The sequence below is a fragment of the Stenella coeruleoalba genome (assembly GCF_951394435.1).
Source record: "Stenella coeruleoalba genome assembly, chromosome: 1".
NCBI lineage: Eukaryota > Metazoa > Chordata > Mammalia > Artiodactyla > Delphinidae > Stenella > Stenella coeruleoalba.
The window spans coordinates 99,810,946-99,830,305 of record NC_137169.1 but is presented as its reverse complement, the minus strand read 5'-3'; the positions used below and the strand labels follow the sequence as shown (position 1 = coordinate 99,830,305).

Sequence of the window (19,360 nt, the reverse complement as noted above, 5' to 3'; positions counted from 1 at the left end):
TAATTTAGAATAGTATGAAATCTTCCCATTATTTTTTTTTAATTTTATTTATTTATTTATTTATGGCTGCGTTGGGTCTTCGTTGCTATGCGTGGACTTTCTCTAGTTGCGGTGAGTGGGGGCTACTCTTCGTCGTGGTGTGCAGGTTTCTCATTGCAGTGGCTTCTCGTTGCAGAGCACGGGCTCTAGGAGTGCGGGCTTCAGTAGTTGTGGCATGCGGGCTCAGTAGTTATGGCTCGCGGGCTCTAGAGCGCAGGCTCAGTAGTTGTGGCGCACGGGTTTAGTTGCTCCGCGGCATGTGGGATCCTCCGCGGCATGTGGGATCTTCCCGGACAAGGGCTCGAACCCATGTCCCCTGCATTGGCAGGCAGATTCTTAACCACTGCGCCACCAGGGAAGTCCCTTCCCATTATTAATACAGAAACATGCCACCAACAACTAAATTCCTCAAAGCCCTTTGCTTCTACCTCCCACCCCCCCATCTGAATTCATATAGATCCCGCTTCTATATGGAAGGTATTCTATAGGAATACGTGTGACACAGCACATGCCAAGAGTTGACAGGTTTCCTTGTTGCTAGAAGATAACTCCCATCTGGGGGCCCTTGTACTGAAGACTACCTTATCTCTCCCAGCCACCTTCGAGTAGCACAGAAGTGAGACAGCTAGAGGCTCCCAGATGAAGTCAGGCTAAGCCTTGCCCACACAGCTTAGTAAATATTAATGTAGCACACAAGATGATTTTCTACGTACCATTCTAATGACACCATTTGAACTTAATGAGTCTTCAAGGTATTTTAATGCTATCCTCTTCTGCAGAAAGGATAGTAAGGAAACCTTTCTGGAGGGCACTGGGCACAATTTGCATCAAGAACTTAAGACTGTTGGGATTAGCAGATACAAACTACTATATAGAGAATGGATAAACAAGGTCCTACTATATAGCACAGGGAACTATATTCAACCTAATGGAAAAGAATATGGAAAAGAATGTATATATATGTATAACGGAATCGCTCTGCTGTACAGTAGAGATTAACACAACACTGGAAATCAACTATACTTCAATAAAATAAATTTTAAAAACTTAAAACTGTTATCCCACTTCCAGTAATTTACTCCAAGAAAATAAACACAAATGCCATGATATATGCATAAGAATGTCCATTGTAATATGTGTAATTGTGAAAAAAAGAGCACACAAAATGTTGAATAAAACAGAAATAGTTTTAATTAAGGTATACCCATATGATAGGGTATTATACAACTATTAAAATAACATTTTGAATAATATTTAATGATATGAGAAAATGCTTAAAATATTAAGAGTAAAATGCAGGATATAAAACTATATACAGTATTACCCCAATTTGGAAAAAAAATTATATATTTAATATATTTACATGCACAGAAAAAGACTAGAAGAAAACAATTGATCTACATGGAGGAATTCTGATTTTTTCTTTATATTTTGTATGACTTCCAAAGTTTCTTATTTTATATAGAGAATAATTTTTTTTTAAAGAACCAGAGGCTGAGAGAACCAATATTTAAAATATCCATCATGTGATAGGCACTGAGCTAGGAATTTTACCAATTCTCTAACCTCCAAAGCAATCAGGAGAGTTCCTGGTTTACAGATGAGAAACTGAGGCTCTGCTATGGAAGCCTGATATCTCTATTTGCCCAGGTACCCTGGATTCAAGCCCAGGACAGTGCCCATGTCCCCTGCTACCCCACATGCCTCACCTGCTATGGCTCCTAGTGGGCCCATGGGAGGCTTACAGTGAAGGTCACTGACAAAACAGAGCTGTATACAGCTTGCCCAAGAGAAAGGCCTTATTTTGCTTTCTAAACTCTTTGTATCTTCCTCCAGAAGTAGACAATTTCCAGCCCCCTGGACAAGAATCAGAGGCTTCTTCATTGTGAAGGCTTGAAGCTCCATTGTGAAACAGTTTTTATCCATGTGCCCAGCTCCACATGCCTGTGCCCCCTGTGACTGTGGTATCTGCTGTCCTGCTTATTGGTTTGGCATTTTGTCAGGCTGTGAGCAGAAGGTCAGGGCAGAACTGCACACCCTCACCCCTTCCACCAGCTGGCTCCTTCGTCTCTGCCCTGGTTACTGAAACAAACAGGCTATGTCCTCCAGCTCCCTACTCAACCCAAGGATGGAAGGGGGGGACACTGGGTGGAGGGGGGCAGCAAATATCCCAGCTGTGTGAACAATCAAGACTATCTGGCAGCACATTTGATCTTTTGTAACCTTATTTCAGCCAAATAGTCAGGGCCTCTAGGCAGCTGGGAGGCCCATCTTACCCTAAGCCTAATGTTTGGCTGGGTTCCAGATACTGCCTTGGTGAGGGGTGCCCAGTCCCCCAGCTGGCTGTATTCCAGGTAGGTCCTCAGGGACACTAACTGCAAACTCTCACGGAGGCAGAGGTGGAAATTGTCTCCAGTTTTTCAAGGATCTTCATCACTTCCTGTTCCCTCCCAGAGGCAGAGACAGGAAGTGACTTGGATGGGGTCACAGCAAATCAGTGACCTTCAGGATTGGAACGTGCTGCCTGGGTCACTTTATCCTCCTGCACCACAGTTCCTAAATTAAAAAACAGAACTACCTAGGGACTTTTATCTAGGAAGAGACAGAAGGGGACATGGGGAATGACACATGACACACAAAATAATGGGAATAAACTGGTCCTTTTTGATCAGACTCTATCTCTTTCTGCAGCCACACAAGAGGACTGCATGTTCACAAAGTCTGCAGAGTGGTTAGGACTCTGCTTCCACTGCAGGGGGCGCGGGTTCGATCCCTGATCAGGGAACTAAGATCCCGCATGCCACACAGCCAAAAAAAAAAAGTTTGGAGAAATACTGGGTTAAACAAAGTTAAACAGATTAAATTACTGCAGGACTTCCCAGAACATTTAATGTGCTCACATATACTGTAAAGGGGTTATAATGTAAAGTGTTTCTTAAACACAAGTCAATTATAGAACTAAGGATTCCATAGACACTAGGATTCCAATGAACACGCTTTGAGAAGTCTTGTTACAGGGTGGGCATGTACCACAGAAAAGTAAGGCCCCAAATAAGCCATCAGCCACTATCTTCAAAAGTGCAGTGTTGGGCTTCCCTGGTGGCGCAGTGGTTGAGAGTCTGCCTGCCGATGCAGGGGACACGGGTTCGTGCCCCGGTCTGGGAAGATCCCACATGCCACGGAACGGCTGGGCCCGTGAGCCATGGCCGTTGAGCCTGTGCGCCTGGAGCCTGTGCTCCGCAGCGGGAGAGGCCACAGCAGTGAGAGGCCCGCGTACCACAAAAAAAAAAAAAAAAAAAAAGTGCAGTGTTGATGTGGCACTGCCCATTTGTTAGTGGTAGAAATACAAAGAGTGCTAACTTTGAAAATAAACAACTCTTGATGAATTTTTAAAAAAAAAGTGCAGTGTTGGATCAAACAAGGTTGTCATTCTGTACTCTCCTGTCTGTACTTGAGCAAGAGTTGATGGTATTTTTCCGCTTGCTGGTCAAAGCCCCTGGAAGAGAACCCTACCTGGAGAAAGTTCACTGGAGTCAGAAGGTATTTGAGTGCCAGGCCCCTGTACTCAGGAGCCAGAAGAGGGGCAGCCTTGCTGCTGTAAGACTGGGGAGAATCCTGGCCCATCCAGGCTCTCTGGTTCCCGGTGGCTGCTGAGCCCGCATTGTCTCCCCTGGGTACCAAGTAGGGCCCTACACTGATTTCCTCCCCAGTTTCCGGAGAGGAAAATTCTTTATCTGTAGACCCTAAGTGCACTGAAAAACCCGAGGGGGCAGTCAATACAGTCACCATCTTCTGGGACTCGGAGGAAGGGACTGCACCCTCCCATTCTTTGTTGCGGATGTCCGGGAACGGCTGCTTCTTGATCTTCAAAGGATGGTGGGAGGGCCGCTTCTCAAGCTCCCCAGAAAGGTTCTCATTCTTGGTCTTCTTCAAGTCCCTGTCAGCTTGAGAGTGATCAGCATTTTCCTCAAGGGATTCAAACACGACACCCTGGGTTCTCAGTCTCTTTAGCTTCCTTTCTAACAATAGCCAGAGAAAACTTGGATTTCTAGAGGAGGAACTCATGTATTGCTGTACAGAGTCTGGAATCAGAGGCACAGAGAGCCTGGGGCTCAGGCTGTCCTGAAAGTAGTCCCTACAGGGTTGTCGCCTGACAATGGGCACCACCTGGCAAGGCCTCAGTGCTTCGACAAAGGCACAGAGCTCAGGGTAGGAGGAATGGTCAGAGTAAGGGATGATGTGGATATCGGGGTGGGAACGGTAGATTTTCCGGCTGGTGGGGAGGATAGCAATGGTAGGGTGGGTCTGGTTCCAACGCAGCATAGCCGAATGGCAGATCTCCATGTGGTCCACGGCATGGATGCGGCCAGCCTTCTCCTCCACTGTGAACACATCTGCCAGGCCCAGCAGCTGCACTAACTCCAGGCGCCGAGGACTCAATACCACCCAGGTCCGAAACTCCAGGGCCAGCTGCTCCAGCAGTGACTCTTTTCCCAGGCTATAGAGTCCTGAATAATGTTCAAGGGATTGGGGAAAGTAAGAGAAGGAAGAGGATGAAGCTAATAAGTCAACCAAATGTTTAATAGAAATACACAAAATTAATGGGACTACCCCCTGACTGTCTATCAGGAAGGAGGTGGCATTTGAGCTGAGGTATATGGAGGGTGGGGTAGGGAGAAGTTTAGCACAGAATCCACTCATTCATTCAGTTCAACAAAGGAAAGCATCTATCAGGTGTTAGGCACCGTGAAAACAAACAAAAATCTCAGTCCTCAAGGAGTGTAATCTATTTGGGGACCCAGAAACAATGCATGCTACAGACATGCACAGAGTATTATGAGGGCACAGAAAAACATCTACCAGTTGATAGAGTTAGGGATAGCTTCCTGAAAATGACAACTTAGATAAATCCTAAATGATGGGTGCAAGTTAATCTGGCAAGGGAAGGGGATGGTAGAGAACATTTTAAGAGAGGTCGTTTCAGTGTTACTAAGGTACAAAGAAACTGGTAAGAAATGACACTAGAGAGGTGAGCAAGGGCCATATAATAGGGGGCTTTGTATGTACTGCTAGGGAGCTTGTTTTTAATTCTGTAAGTGAAGGTGTCATTAAGGAGTTGCAAGCAGGAAAATGGCTAATTCTAATTATAGCATTCATAGGATCAGAGCAGGGCTTTAGAAAAAAAAGTGGCAGCAGTATTATTCAAAGACCTGCATGAGAATATACTGAAAGCAGAAGTACCAGTTAGAAGGCCCAAACAGTACGTATAGAGAAAGAAATGGAGACCTGAATTTGGGTAATGGTTATGGTAACAGATATGGGAGATGTTGTGTAAGTAGTTGTTCTCAGACCTTTTCTGAAGGTGTATTTCAAGTCTACAACCAGACTGTGAACGCCTTTAAAGAATCTATATTTCCTTTATATCCACCTTATTCCTCATCATGGTTCAAAATCTCACTCTTTGGGCACAAAGGTAGCTGATTTTCTTTTCTCTCTCCCTATCCTTCCCCCTTTTATTTTACCTCTTCTAGGCCCTTTACTACTAGACTGTAAGCCCTCATATTTTATTCATTTTTTTCTATTCCCACTGCCTATCAGAATACTTGGCACACAGTAGGGGATTATTGTATATCTGCAAAATTAATCAAGCCCTACTACAGTACCCTACTCGCCAGCTGTGCTTCTCTGGGAAAACTCTGCATTGAAAACTCCAAGAATAGTTAGCACTGATATTTCTTCATGAGTAGTCAAGCAATCCTGAGAGGGAAAATCTCTCCATCAACTTGGTAGTCACTCTGGAAGGTACATAATTTTTTTTTTCAATGCCTTTGTTTAAACCTATTTTGAAACTCCTTTCAGAGTTGGGGCATATCCTTTTAAAATGTTCATCACGGTGGCAAATTTTTTTCCTTTTGTGGATTTACTACAATTTTGGAAACAATCAAAAAAAATCATTTGGAACTAAATCTATTACATTTTAAAAAATAAAAATGGATTTTCATCAACTATCCCAAAAGGCAATTTCAAGAAGCCCAAAATGTTTTGTACTGTTGTGGAGTCACTAGAACAAGCAGACAGCTGGGTTTTCAATGTATCTAACTGCAAGAACAACACTCACCTGAATATCTACATTCTGATAAACTTCATTCACTTGCTAACAAATATTTACCGGAGGCCTCTATCAGACATTAACCTAGGCATCTGGGATATATCCATAAGTGAAACAAAGAGCCTGTCTATTGTGAAATTTACATTCTAGCACAGGGAGACAGATAATAAAAACTAAATACAATGAATACATAAATTATGGAATACACTGTAAGGTGATAAGGGCAATAGTGTCCCTCTCCACTTAAAACCCTTCAATAGCTCTTTGTCCTAAGAGCAGTGGTTGCATTTAGGATCAAGTTCAAAATGGCTTACAGGCACTTCAGCCCCTCCAGGCTTTCCAGCCTCCTCAACCACTGTGCACCTGTCATACTGCTGCTTCTCTGTTCCACAAACACATAGGACTTCTTCCCACCTCCATCCACACCCTCAAGGAATGTGTGTGTGTGTGTGTGTGTGTGTGTGTGTGTGTGTCAGAGAAAGTGGAGATAGACAATCAACAATAAGCAACAGTATATTAAAACATATGGAGTATATGGGAAGTTGATGAGTGCTATGAAAAAGTTGAATCGGTTTAGGAGATCAGGAGTTGGGAATGTGGGAGTGCAGATGGTGGGCAGATTGTAATTTTAAATAAAAAGGTCAGGGTAGATTTCATGGAGAAAAGGACATCTGCACAAAGACCTGAAAGATATGAGACACTCCAAAGAACCTAGATTCACTAGCTCCATGAGTGAGAAAAAAAGGAAAGGAAAGCCCTCACCAATCTTTATGTTATGTTGTGGGTGCTTTCGAATGAGCTCAACAATCTGGCGGGCAGCTTCTTCTTGGGAAGGAAGAACCAGAGCTGGGTTGCAATTGGTGTTGTCTAGGTATAAGGTATGGATCTGTTTCCCCAGTCTCAGGGCTGGCTCCTTCAGCATGGACGGTGTATACCGAAAATCCCCTGGAAGAAGAATATATGGGAGGCAGACAGTCAGAGACAAAAGTATAGAAGACAAGCCTCTCCCAATTCCAACAATGGGCATTTGCCTACTGGCCTGTTGGAAAAACCTAGAGTCTAGCAATGATGAATGTAGTACAGCTTCTTTGTGGAAACGTCTCTATTGTGCTTCCGTTTTTTCATGATTCTCTGCAAAGTTCATACCCTTAAAGAGTGGGAAATCAGTTGAGAAAGGGTCACTGTGCTCATGTGGCATGAAGCTAGGAGGTCTCCAGACTTCTACTATAAGTCAAAGATGCTCAAGAAAAGTCGTGTTGGGAATTCCCTGGCGATCCAGTGGTTAGGACCCAGTGCTTTCACTGCTGAGGGGGCAGGTTCCACCCTGGTTGGGGAACTAAGATCCCGCAAACCGCGGGGCTTGCCCCCCACACACACAAAAAAGTAGTGTCTAGGCTGGGAAAGTGGAAAGGACCCCTCCGGAAGCCCACCTGTGTAGAGAATGGTTCCAAAGTATCCTTCAAACAGAAACATGACAGAGCCAGGGCAGTGATTGGCATCGATGAGGGTTACAGTCATGGTCTCTCGCCCAACTTCATCTAGAGGCAGGACATGGCTCTCACCAACCTCCAGGGCTCGGATCCACTGCTTAGATACCTGAGGAAACAGTTGGTCATCCCAGGGAACACAGCCTCCCCTCCCTGATACCTCCCTGGATCAGAAGCTGTGATGGGGATTCCCAAACAATACTCCCTTCCTCTTCCCACCCTCTACCTCACCCTTCGTACAAGTTTAAATTAAGAGTGCAGAAAACAAGTCTAGTCAGCGATTCTCAAACTTTCCAAATCATAATAATCCTTTGGGGGGCACCTGTTAAAAAAAATTCCAACCAGATTTCCACGACCTGTGCTAGCTATGTCTACTGAATCAGATGGGGGAGAAGGGAGGCGCTGGAGAATCTGTATTTTACTCATCACATTGGGTGGATTCTTATGATGAGGCAAGTTTGGGAAACACTGGCCTAGCTTATGTGAAGAGGTAGGAACAATTTCCTTGGCTGGACTAAAAGTCCTCCCCAATTTATCACTGAAACATCCCAAGCCGGCCAGTTAGAAACCACCCTCCTATTCTGGGCTAAAGATGCATTCTGGGTTCTCGCTTTTGTAAAAATCAGTCTCCCTGGCCCCAACTCTATGACTCCACGGCTGTGACAGATCGGAAGTCCCCACCCAGCTACCGGGACCAACTCTCGGAGGCCGACTCCAGCCGCCCATACCTGTCGGTGACGGTGCAAGAGGTAAGCGGTGATTGGGGAGCAGTAGAGGGGCCGGGTCCAGGTGCTAGAGAGACCCACGGTGTGGTCCGAGTGCATGTGGGACAAGAAGAAGAGCCGGGCGGAGGCAGCCCGGCGCAGGCTCCAAAAGTCCACAGCGATGGGCGTTTGAGGGATCAAGACCCCGTTCATGGTGGCGGGGTTGGAGAGTCACCAGTGGGATCTTCATGGGAACAGAGCTCCTGCGGGAGGCTCCTACAACGGCGCCCTGAAAAAAGTCATGCTGGGGCAAGAACAGGGCCAGGGGCCGTAAGGAAAGCCAGCTCAGTGGGGAATGAGTGACTAGACTGGGCAGAAAGAAGGAAGTGACCGTGCTGTGGGAGTCTGGGGGTGGAATCGCAAACCACAGAAGGCGCCCAACGGAGCGCCACTCCCCCAAGCGCGCGGGACCAGGGCCCGAGGCCCTGGTCTCAAAGCGCGCGCTGCTGGGCGGAGACAGGCGGAAGTAGCCGATTTCCGATTGCCCGCCACCCCTCTGCCTGAGGTAGCCGCGCGGCGACGCCGGGAGGTGAGAGGTTGGGGGAAGGGCACGCTAAGGTCGTGATCCAGGCTGCGCTCGGCGCTCACTGGGAGAGGGTGATTGGCAGCTGCTCTGCGTGGTCCCCCTGGAGGAGGCGGGACTTCCGCAGAAAGGTTGATTGGGCCTCTTGGTGACGGCAACCGCGTGGAGGCGCAAGAAAGGCTGGAACTGGAGGGGGAGGGGTCCACGGACTGTTGGCTGCCGGGCTCGAAGTCGGGCCGAGGGCCTAGAGGTTGCGGGAGAGCTCTGTGGGCGGAGCGAACCAGCCTGCAGGTCCCCGGAAGGATCCGCAGAGCCTAGGGTGGGCCTCGCCAGGGAGCGAGAGGGTTGAAGTTCGAGTGTGGTAGGGCCCGGATGGCGGCCCTGGGGGAAGCCAAGGCTGGGCCAAATCGCGCCTGTAGTCTCTTCACTGACTGACGTTTCCTTTACCCAGGTCCCCACATCGGGGCTAGAAGGAGCCCACGAGTTACCTAGGGATCTCTGGGAACTGCCCCGTGACTATTCGAGAAGATGCCGTACCTGGGCTCCGAGGACGAGGTGAAGGAGCTGAAGAAGGCTCTGTGTAACCCTCACATTCAGGCTGATAGGCTGCGCTATCGGAATGTCATCCAGCGAGTGATTAGGTATCGCCTAACGCTCTAACTCCCCCATTGCCATCCCCATCAGGGCTCTCTACCCCTGGCCGCTTAGAAAGATTAAGTGAACTCGCATCCATGGCAGTTGTATGATTTGGTCTTCCTGCTTCTCTGGACTGCCGTCTAAGTCTCCCTTGTGGGACATATTTTGCTTCTTTTACTCAGCTGGGTGGTTTCATCCATGTCTTGAACTTGTACTGCTGACTTCCAGATCTATGTCTAGCACAGACCTCCTTTTTTTTATCGTCAGACCCACAGATCCTACTGCCTGCTTGGCATTTCCACCTGGATATTTCTTCAAAGACATGCAAAATAGTACCTACATCCTTCCGCCCTCCCCAAACCTGCTCTTCCACTTGTATTTGTGTTGATGAACGTCACCACCCAGCTGAGCAAATGTGGGAGTCAGTCTTGGTGACACCTGATTGTCACTGTTCAAGTCAGATGGTATGGATTCATGGTTCTAAGTATCCATCCTCTTTTTCTTTTTTTAGCATCTTTATTGGAGTATAATTGCTTTACAATGGTGTGTTAGTTTCTGCTTTATAACAAAGTGAATCAGCTATACATATATCCCCATATCTCTTCCCTCTTGCGTCTCCCTCCCATCCTCCCTATCCCACCCCTCTAGGTGGTCACAAAGCACTGAGCTGATCTCCCTGTGCTATGCGGCTGCTTCCCACTAGCTATCTATTTTACATTTGGTAGTGTATATATGTCCATGCCACTCTCTCACTTCGTCCCGTGTCCTCAAGTCCATTCTCTATGTCTGCATCTTTATTCCTGTCCTACCCCTAGGTTCTTCAGAACCTTTTTTTTTTTTTTAGATTCCATATATATGTGTTAGCATACGGTATTTGTTTTTCTCTTTCTGACTTACTTCACTCTGTATGACAGACTCTAGGTCCATCCACCTCACTACAAATAACTCAATTTCGTTTCTTTTTATGGCTGAGTAATATTCCATTGTATATATGTGCCACATCTTCTTTATCCATTCATCTGTGGATGGACACTTAGGTTGCTTCCATGTCCTGGCTATTGTAAATAGAGCTGCAATGAATATTGTGGTCCATCTTCTTTTTTTTTGATTGGCACTGCTGTTCTGGTTCCCTTTTTAAAGCAATTGCAGTAGCTTAGTAGTAGGTCACCTTAGGCCCTCATTTCAGCCAGATTGATTTTCCAGCATATGAATTTGACAATATAACTCTTGTGTATAGCTGTGGATCACAAACTTCAGTATGCACAAAAGTCCCTTGGGGTGCTTTTTTTGTTTGTTTGTTTGTTTTTGTGGTACGCGGGCCTCTCACTGCTGTGGCCTCTCCCGTTGCGGAGCACAGGCTCCGGACGTGCAGGCTCAGCGGCCATGGCTCACGGGCCCAGCCGCTCCGCGGCATGTAGGATCCTCCTGGACCGGGGCACAAACCCGTGTCCCCTGCATCAGCAGGCAGACTCTCAACCACTGTGCCACCAGGGAAGCCCCCTTGGGGTGCTTTTTTAGAAAATGTAAATTTTTCATCCAATCCAGTAATTCTGATTTCAGTAGGGTGAGATGGAACCCAGGAATCTGCATTTTAAACAGACATCCCCTCTAATTGCTATAGGAGATCACAGTTTGAGAAACAGTGATCTACAGAATAAAGTCCAAATTTCTTATCATAGCACCCAAGGAACACCCAGTTAACTACCGGCATACTCTGAAAAGAATGTACCATTCTTGCTCATGTCCACATGCATCACAGTGTGTATCGTTACCTATCTACTACACCTGCCTGGAGCTCCTGCTGATTCCGCTCAAGTATTTCTTCCTCTGTGGAAACATTTTATGACTTTTTGGCAGTGTTAGACCTCCTGATCCCCACTGCACCTTGTCTGTTACTTCTGTTATAATACCAATCTATCATTCTGTAATTAGCGGTGTTCTTGTCTGCCTCCTTGGTAGACTTTTGAGTTCCTTGAGATCTGAGACCATGCCTTCTTCAAGATTATTCCCCAGAACATATCCCTGGAATGTAAAATCTGAATGTGACTGGAATGTACTAGTTTGTTGAATGAATAGAAGAACGTTTATTGCAGGCCCGTTGTGAAGTATTGTGTGATATGATAGACAAAGTAGACCTGGTTGCTCTGCTCTAAGAGATCACAATCTAGTTGGATATCCAGGGCATATAAGTAAAAGGCTTTCTGTTGTAGGTTGGGGATTATGTATTTTACTTTTTTCCTGCTGTGCGTGTTGGTTTCAGGCACATGACTCAGGGCTCGGACATGTCTGGTGTTTTCATGGAAATGGTGAAGGCCAGTGCCACTATAGATATTGTTCAGAAGAAGTTGGTTTATCTCTACATGTGTACCTATGCCCCCCTGAAACCAGATCTGGCTCTCCTGGCCATCAATACACTGTGCAAAGACTGTTCGGACCCCAACCCGATGGTGCGAGGGTTGGCACTACGGAGCATGTGTAGCCTCAGGTGAGCACTCTCTTCCCTTCCTGTATCTCAGTGGCTGATAAGTTCATGTGGTCATGGGGCAGGTTTTTAATGATGACAATTTATTTGAGCTCCTTAATAATGGGGAAGACACTGTTGTAACCTGAACTCAGGTTTTCGGCCATTGCTTTGGTTTAAAAAACTATATATGTGATTTCATTAAGGAATTTTTCTATCCTTACTCTCAGTGAAATAGTTAAATATTTATTCATTTATTTGGCTGCTCTGGGTCTTAGTTGCGGCACACGGGATCTAGTTCCCTGACCAGGGATCGAACCTGGGCCCCCTGCATTAGGAGCACGGAGTCTTAACTGCTGGACCACCAGGGAAGTCCCTGAAATAGTTAAAGATTTCTAAATGTGTGTGTGTGTGTGTGTGTGTGTGTGTGTGTGTGCGCGTGTGCGTGTGTGTTTTTTAACCTGCCTATGTGGCATTATTCCACGTGAAAAGTCAAGTGAGGCTTTTTAAGTTTGGCAGCAGCTTTCTCCACTTTGTTGGAGAAGAATCTGACCAATGCGTATTCAAACATCTACTAAACCCTCTGTTAAGTGAATAGGGGCTAAATTATGTCAAAACTAGTACCTTAGGATCTGACTGACTCTAGGATGTGTTGCTTAGGTTGCCTGGTGTGCAGGAATATATCCAACAGCCAGTTCTCAACGGTCTGCATGATAAGGCTTCATATGTCAGGAGGGTAGCAGTCCTTGGCTGTGCCAAGATGCATACTCTTCATGGAGACTCTGAAGTGGGTAAGTTTCAGTGTAATCTACCACGATCAGTATTTATTTGTACTTCCATTATATGACTTTGTAGAAGAGTATGTAGCTTTGGTAGAAAATAATAATGTGACCCTACTTCTGCATGTCACTTTTTTTTTTTTTTTTTTTTTTTTGCGGTACACGGGCCTCTCACTGTTGTGGCCTCTCCCGTTGCGGAGCACAGGCTCCGGACGCGCAGGCTCAGCCGCCATGGCTCACGGGCCCAGTCACTCCGCGGCATGTGAGATCTTCCCGGGCCGGGGCACGAACCCGTGTCCCCTGCATCGGCAGGCGGACTCTCAACCACTGCGCCACCAGGGAAGCCCTGTATGTCTCTTTTAAGTAGGACGCAGGGCTTGGTATTTTCTGAGATTAGAGAAGTCCTTTCTTTGGGGCCCACGTGAGATCCTGTGCCTTAGCTGCTTAGAACAGTCTGGAAATGACCATTGTTTTGGCCTTGCACTTTGTTACTGCCTTTGTTATTTTTGTGGCAGAGAAGTTCAGCTTTGTCTGCCTGGAACTGTTATTCTGGCTCTATCACCTTGACTCTGAAACTTTTCTTTATGTGAGATCTTTGTTCCGTTTTATAGATGGTGCCCTGGTAAACGAATTATATAGTTTGCTGCGTGACCAGGATCCAATTGTGGTTGTGAACTGCCTGAGGTCTCTGGAGGAAATTTTGAAACAGGAAGGAGGTGTTGTCATCAATAAGCCCATCGCCCACCATCTCTTAAATCGGTTTGGATGCCTCTGTGCTCTTTTATCATGATCAAATCTACATCCTAATGGGATCTTGTTGATGTATTGAATGAAGGAGAGGTCTTGAACAACTTCTGTAGAGTAGTAAAGAAAGTTAACTGTAACTATTAACTTCCTCATGTTTCATTGAGATAATTTTTTTTTCATTTGTCTTAGTTTCTTTTGGTGATATAGAGAGATGGCAGAAGGATCCTTCAGGGTTCTGTCCTCTGCAGTCGTTATGTCCTCCAAACTAAGCCATTCATACTATCTTAAAATGTAGAGAATCTGGATCTAGGATATGGTGATCATGTCTTTGGCCTTCGATGAGTGTGCATTTGTACCGTAAACTCATCTTGGAATTTAAAGCCTTATTTTGTGTAAACTTTCGTACATGAGAAGAATAATTTGATTATGGCACAACCTATTTTCAAGAATTCTCCCCTTGTTGTGATGAACAGATGACTGGTGACATGGCAGTAGCATGGAGGTGGTCCTAATTTTGTTGCTAGGATAGCACTTTTGTTTTCTTTTTTGGATAGAATGTCAAAACTGGACCAGTGGGGCCAGGCTGAAGTATTGAACTTTCTGCTACGCTACCAACCCCGCAGTGAGGAGGAGCTGTTTGACATTCTCAACCTGTTGGACAGTTTTCTCAAGAGCAGTAGCCCAGGTGTGGTAATGGGAGCCACCAAACTCTTTCTGATCTTGGCAAAAAACTTCCCCCATGTGCAAACTGACGTGCTCATGCAAGTCAAGGGAACTTTGCTGGCTGCCTGTTCTTCAGAGAGCCGCGAGCTCTGTTTTGCTGCCCTCTGCCATGTGCGCCAGGTCCTGCACAGTTTGCCGGGTCACTTTAGCAGCCACTACAAAAAGTTTTTTTGCTCCTACTCGGAGCCCCACTACATCAAGCTCCAGAAGGTGGAGGTGCTGTGTGAGCTGGTGAACGACGAGAACGTGCAGCAGGTGCTGGAGGAGCTTCGCGGGTACTGCACTGATGTGTCTGCCGACTTTGCGCAGGCTGCCATCTTTGCCATAGGTAGGTATCTGTTGCTTTTCCTTTGTGAGAGCCTAGACCAACCAGCTAGAAAGCTGTGGAACCACAGAGAGGAAAGGGAGTGAATCTTGCTTCAGAGGCAAAGTATCTTGCACCAAACAGTTAGGTCAGTGACTACAAACAAGGTGGGGAGAAAGGTTTTTTGGTCAACACTGGTGTTTCCATATCTTCTAGGATATAGACTATAGGTGATGCAAACTGTAACACAATTTATATTGCCTTTTGTCGTCTGTTATCCAAAATGCTTTTCTGTATATCATCTTCCCACAGCCTTGTGAGGCAGTCAAGAAGAGTGGACAAGTGTTATTATTAACTTCGTTTCAAAGATGAAGAAACTCAGGCACAAAAAGTTTCTTAAATTGCCCAAAGGTCATATAGTTCCTGAACTGGGACTGGAACCCAGCCTTCCTGACTCAAAGTCCTTTGAAAATTTAGCAATCTTTTATCAAGCTTCTGCTCCGGGCTACGCATTATGATGAGTGGACCGGCACAGAGTAAAACATAAGACTTACAGACCTTTTCATGCTACTCTGTCTGGAATTTAAAGGGCTAGAGTGAGTCAAATGCAAGCAGCTGGGGAGCTAAGTTTTGGAGGACTTCAAGTAGAGGAGGAGAAGGAACCCTCGGATGTAGAATAAAGTATGGTTATTTTTAGAGGCAGAGAAGAGGGCACAAAGAGGGGAGTAGAAAGCCTGCAGTCTGGAGGCTGTTGCACAGTGTTCCCAGCAGGAATATTCCTGTACAGGTGTGCTGCAACAAACTGGTTGCCACATAAATACCTTTGTGACTAAAAGTTTTCAACCTTGTTCAATGGGAAATTCATTTTACCAAAGTTCCCTTTATCGTAAACTTAGATTCTTATTTCATCAAGCAAGGGGTGATTTTCTTTTTCTTTTTCTTAGATATTTCTGGTCCTCTTGGTCTTTCTTTGGCTGGTGGGAAATTATTTTAGAATGAGGTGCTAGTATCTGACTTAACACATTTTTCTGCTTTCCCTTCCTCTGTAGGTAGCATCGCCAGGACCTACACGGATCAATGTGTGCAGATTCTAACAGAGCTGCTGGGGCTTCGACAAGAGCACATTACCACAGGTAATGGCTACCTTTCTAGGATTTTTTTTTTTTTTTTTTGGTCAATTTCCCGACCTATAGTATTTGCTCAAAACATATTTGTTGTTCAATAACAGAGGTTTAAACTCTTCTTTGCATCATCATCTGTTACCATCAGAGAAACATACAGATCTAACAGAGTAGGGAGTCTTCAGGTTGCCATGAGTCTACAAGGCTGTTGCATAGATCATGAAGGGTGCGAGGGTTACCTTGCTTGTTATTTGCCCACCTTTACCCCTCTTTTTGCTTTATGGCAGCATACGGTAAGCAGTGACTTCCAAGACTGGGACTAGGGTGAGGCAAGCAAATCGCCTAGGATGCAAACATTTAAAGAGGCACTCACTTTTATATAGAGAATGGATAAACAACAGTGTGCTACTGCATAGCACAGGGAGGTATATTCAATATCCAATGATAAACCAGAATGGAAAAGAATATATATTTTAAAAAAAGAATATATATAAAGAGGCACTCGCTCTCAAGTTTGTGCAAATGCTAACTCTGTGAGTCTTCTTAAATTTTACACCCTGGCACCTTGCTTGCTTCACCGTAGCTCCAGCCCTGGTGGCTCCTTTTATACTGTCCTCAGAGCATCATTCGACAGCAGCACTCCCCCACATTTGTATATGCTTTCTGGTTTGCCAAGTGCTTTCACATACGTTAACTCATTTATCCTCATGGCAATCTGATGAGCAACACTTATTAAGAAATTGTTGCCCACGTCAGACATTTCTCAGATAATTATTGACCACCCCACCAAACACCCATTTTACAGAAATTGCCCCAGTAATCTAGCCTGAATATGTGACTTTTCTTAAGATTCTTTCCCGTGCGGAGGCTCTAATCCTGTGCTCTTGTGTCCTGAGCTGTGCTCTAGTGGTTGTGCAGACTTTCCGAGACCTGGTTTGGTTGTGTCCTCAGTGTACAGAAGCTGTGTGTCAGGCCCTGCCCGGCTGTGAGGAGAGCATTCAAGATAGCGAGGTAGGCTGTAATTCTCCTTTACTTCTAGGCAGAGGGGGAGTGCTTGGGACCCTGCTCTGTGAAATGGAATCTAATTATTCTTTCCACCCAGTGTCTGAAGTGGAATTCTTAGAATTGATTGCCACCTCAGATTCTGTTTTGGGTGTAGGTGGGATATAAATTATAAAAACATTAGGATTTAGCTATGGTTTTCTTACAAATATTTTGATACCATTGTTCTTGTGAACAGTTTTGAGTCAGAGATTTAGACCATAGGGTTTTCAGCTGGCATGAAAATCAGAATCGTTTGTGAAATTTTTACAAATATTTGGGCTTCCAGTATCTACTCAAATATTCAAGAGTGGAAGCCCTAGACACACAGAGTTTTAAGAAACTTTGCAGGTGACTCTGATGTGCACACTAGGTTCCCCTAACTTAGGGGAATCTTCCAATAGCTTCCACTGAAGCATTAAACCCCAAATTGGGGAAGAAGCCTCAAAGGTGAGGAAGCCTTATTGCTTAAGCAACATAGGCTGTGAGAGTCTTAAGTCTCCTTTTGTGTGGTAGAATTTCATTCCTATTTGTTGTAGAGAGTTTAGTAGGGGGTGAATTAATAAATGCAAGTGGAAGTAAATAAAATATTATACCTTTTCTACTGACTCTAGGGGAAAAGCAAAACCTGCTGCTATCTACTGCCTGCTCTGGCCTGTGTTCTGGACAGCCAAATGTTGAGCACCTGTTCTTACTCCCTCATTACCTAGGGGAAGCAGGCGCTTATTTGGCTACTCGGTGTCCACGGGAAGAGAATCCCCAACGCTCCTTATGTGTTGGAAGACTTCGTAGAGAATGTGAAGTCGGAGACATTTCCAGCTGTCAAGATGGAGCTGCTCACGGCTCTGCTGCGCCTTTTCCTCTCTCGACCCGCCGAGTGCCAGGACACGCTGGGCCGTTTATTATACTACTGCATAGGTAGGCTCTTCAGAAGGAAACGGTTGAATTGGGAGATTGGGATTGACATGTATACACTAATAAGTATAAAATGGGTAACTAATGAGGACAGGACCTGCTGTATAAAAAAATAAATAAAATCAAATTTAAAAAAAAAAAAAGAAGGAAATGGTACTTGCCATGACCAGTCATACAGGTTCTCACAGCTTTCATTGTTTGGTGAGCCATCTGGGACCGAAGAAAAAAATGTCAACGTTTTCTAGGGTTTCCTCCCTCCTTCATTTTGTTCTCCTATTCTGGTGGGCACAGGGGTAGAAAGAGTGTTTTCGTTTTTGTTTTTAATTAACTTAGTCTGTTATCTTACCTCAGAGGAAGAAAAGGATATGGCAGTACGGGACCGAGGTCTCTTCTACTATCGCCTCCTCTTAGCTGGCATCGATGAAGTGAAGCGGATCCTACGGAGCCCTCAATCTGACCCTTCTCTCAGACTTTTGGAGGATCAGGCAGAGAGACCTGTGAACAGCTGGGCCTCGGACTTCAACACACTGGTGCCAGTATATGGCAAAGCCCGCTGGGCAACCATCTCTAAATGCCAGGGTGTGGAACGCCATGGCCCAGAGCTTCCTAACACTGCATCTTTTGCCACATCAGGTAAAAATAGTCCTGACTTTATACTTTGTCATGAAAAATCTTTATCTTTTGCAATGACTGGTAGAGAGTAGAGTACCCTAGCTAAACCTCAGACTGTTGCCCGAATTTTGTCTCTGTGAGCAAGAAGGAAGTTCATCATTGGTTATTTAAGCCATTTCTCTGAAGATGAGAGTCACATTGTGTACTGCTGGAAATCTAGATTTAAAAATGTAGTTCTACAGATTAAGAGCATCTCTTACACAAGCTTTCTGACTCTTGTAGGACCCCTGATTCCTGAAGAGAACAAGGAGAGGGTCCAAGAGCTCCCTGATTCCAGAGCCCTCATGCTAGTCCCCAATCACCAGCTTACTGCTGAGTGTTTTGAGAAAACTTGGCTGAGCCTCAAAGTTGCTCATCAGCAGGTGTTCCCGTGGCAGGGAGCAGTCCATCCTGACACCCTCCAGATGGCCCTGCAAGTCGTGAACATCCAGACCATCGCGATGAACAGGGCTGGGGCTCAGCCGTGGAAAGCCTACCTCAGCGCTCAGGATGACACTGGCTGTCTGTTCCTGACAGAACTGCTGTTGGAGCCCGAGAACTTGCAAATGCAGATCTCAGTAAAACAAAACAAGGCGAGGACAGAGACACTGAACAGTTTTATTTCTGTATTAGAAACTGTGATTGGAACAATTGGAGACATGAAATCATAACAGCTTCTTGCCTATCCTGAGTGAGATGAATAGCTGTCAGAGTTCCTTAGTTTTTCTTATTATAGCTGCTTGTAAGTCCAGATAATATCAAATGCAAAGGAGAGTGGGAATCTGGGAATGAGAATTCTTACATTCTTGTCCAAAGATCATTGGTGAATGACCCCATTTTTCCAGGTGATGTGGTAAAGGTTAATGTTGTTGGTAAGGGGGTGGGAATGGGGTGAGGGTAGGATTTGGATTCTTTCCTAATCAGTTTAAGGGATTATTTTACTCATTAAAGATGCCTGATGTGTCTGGAAACTGACTGGGTCATCATTTGTGGGGGTCATCTTTTCTTCCCTGGATTATTGCAGTGAATTCCTGACTGTTCTCATATTTCTAATCATGGT

The 19,360-nt window shown here is 45.4% G+C and overlaps 2 protein-coding genes across 5 annotated transcripts; one reads left to right on the top strand and one right to left on the bottom strand.

The window, feature by feature from the left end:
* Window positions 1-1,407: 1,407 nt before the first annotated feature.
* DCLRE1B (DNA cross-link repair 1B) lies at window positions 1,408-8,558 on the bottom strand. The gene is made up of 4 exons (XM_079904506.1): window positions 8,364-8,558; window positions 7,579-7,744; window positions 6,911-7,093; window positions 1,408-4,547 (listed from the first exon to the last, which is right to left on the bottom strand). Exons 1-4 carry the CDS (start codon window positions 8,550-8,552, stop codon window positions 3,466-3,468), a joined length of 1,620 nt encoding a protein of 539 aa, XP_079760632.1. The 5' UTR covers window positions 8,553-8,558; the 3' UTR covers window positions 1,408-3,465.
* Window positions 8,146-19,174, top strand: AP4B1 (adaptor related protein complex 4 subunit beta 1). 4 transcript variants are annotated; one of them, XM_079904483.1, is made up of 11 exons: window positions 8,146-8,384; window positions 9,374-9,563; window positions 11,819-12,043; window positions 12,680-12,810; window positions 13,410-13,557; window positions 14,100-14,600; window positions 15,626-15,705; window positions 16,601-16,704; window positions 17,445-17,652; window positions 18,001-18,282; window positions 18,544-19,174. In XM_079904483.1, the coding sequence occupies exons 2-11, from the start codon at window positions 9,451-9,453 to the stop codon at window positions 18,969-18,971; spliced, it is 2,220 nt and encodes a 739-aa protein (XP_079760609.1). In that variant the 5' UTR covers window positions 8,146-8,384; window positions 9,374-9,450; the 3' UTR covers window positions 18,972-19,174. The 4 variants fall into 4 exon arrangements, with proteins under 4 accessions (XP_079760609.1, XP_079760611.1, XP_079760610.1 ...); XM_079904485.1 differs by lacking the exon at window positions 8,146-8,384 and adding an exon at window positions 8,811-8,928 and having other exon boundaries at window positions 9,374-9,477; XM_079904484.1 differs by lacking the exon at window positions 8,146-8,384 and adding an exon at window positions 9,032-9,241 and having other exon boundaries at window positions 9,374-9,477.
* Window positions 19,175-19,360: the final 186 nt, after the last annotated feature.

Bases quoted from the DNA above. Each gene is read 5' to 3' on its own strand.
- DCLRE1B (XM_079904506.1), bottom strand. From the start codon at position 8,552: ATGAACGGGGTCTTGATCCCTCAAACGCCCATCGCTGTGGACTTTTGG. The intron at 7,094-7,578 runs GTGGGCTTCCGG...TTCTTCTTCCAG, and splicing joins TGGAACCATTCTCTACACAG to GGGATTTTCGGTATACACCG. The intron at 4,548-6,910 runs GTGAGGGCTTTC...AACATTATTCAG, and splicing joins ACAACATAACATAAAGATTG to GACTCTATAGCCTGGGAAAA.
- AP4B1 (XM_079904483.1), top strand. From the start codon at position 9,451: ATGCCGTACCTGGGCTCCGAGGACGAGGTGAAGGAGCTGAAGAAGGCT. The intron at 12,044-12,679 runs GTGAGCACTCTC...TGTGTTGCTTAG, and splicing joins CGGAGCATGTGTAGCCTCAG to GTTGCCTGGTGTGCAGGAAT. The intron at 13,558-14,099 runs GTTTGGATGCCT...TTTTTTGGATAG, and splicing joins GCCCACCATCTCTTAAATCG to AATGTCAAAACTGGACCAGT.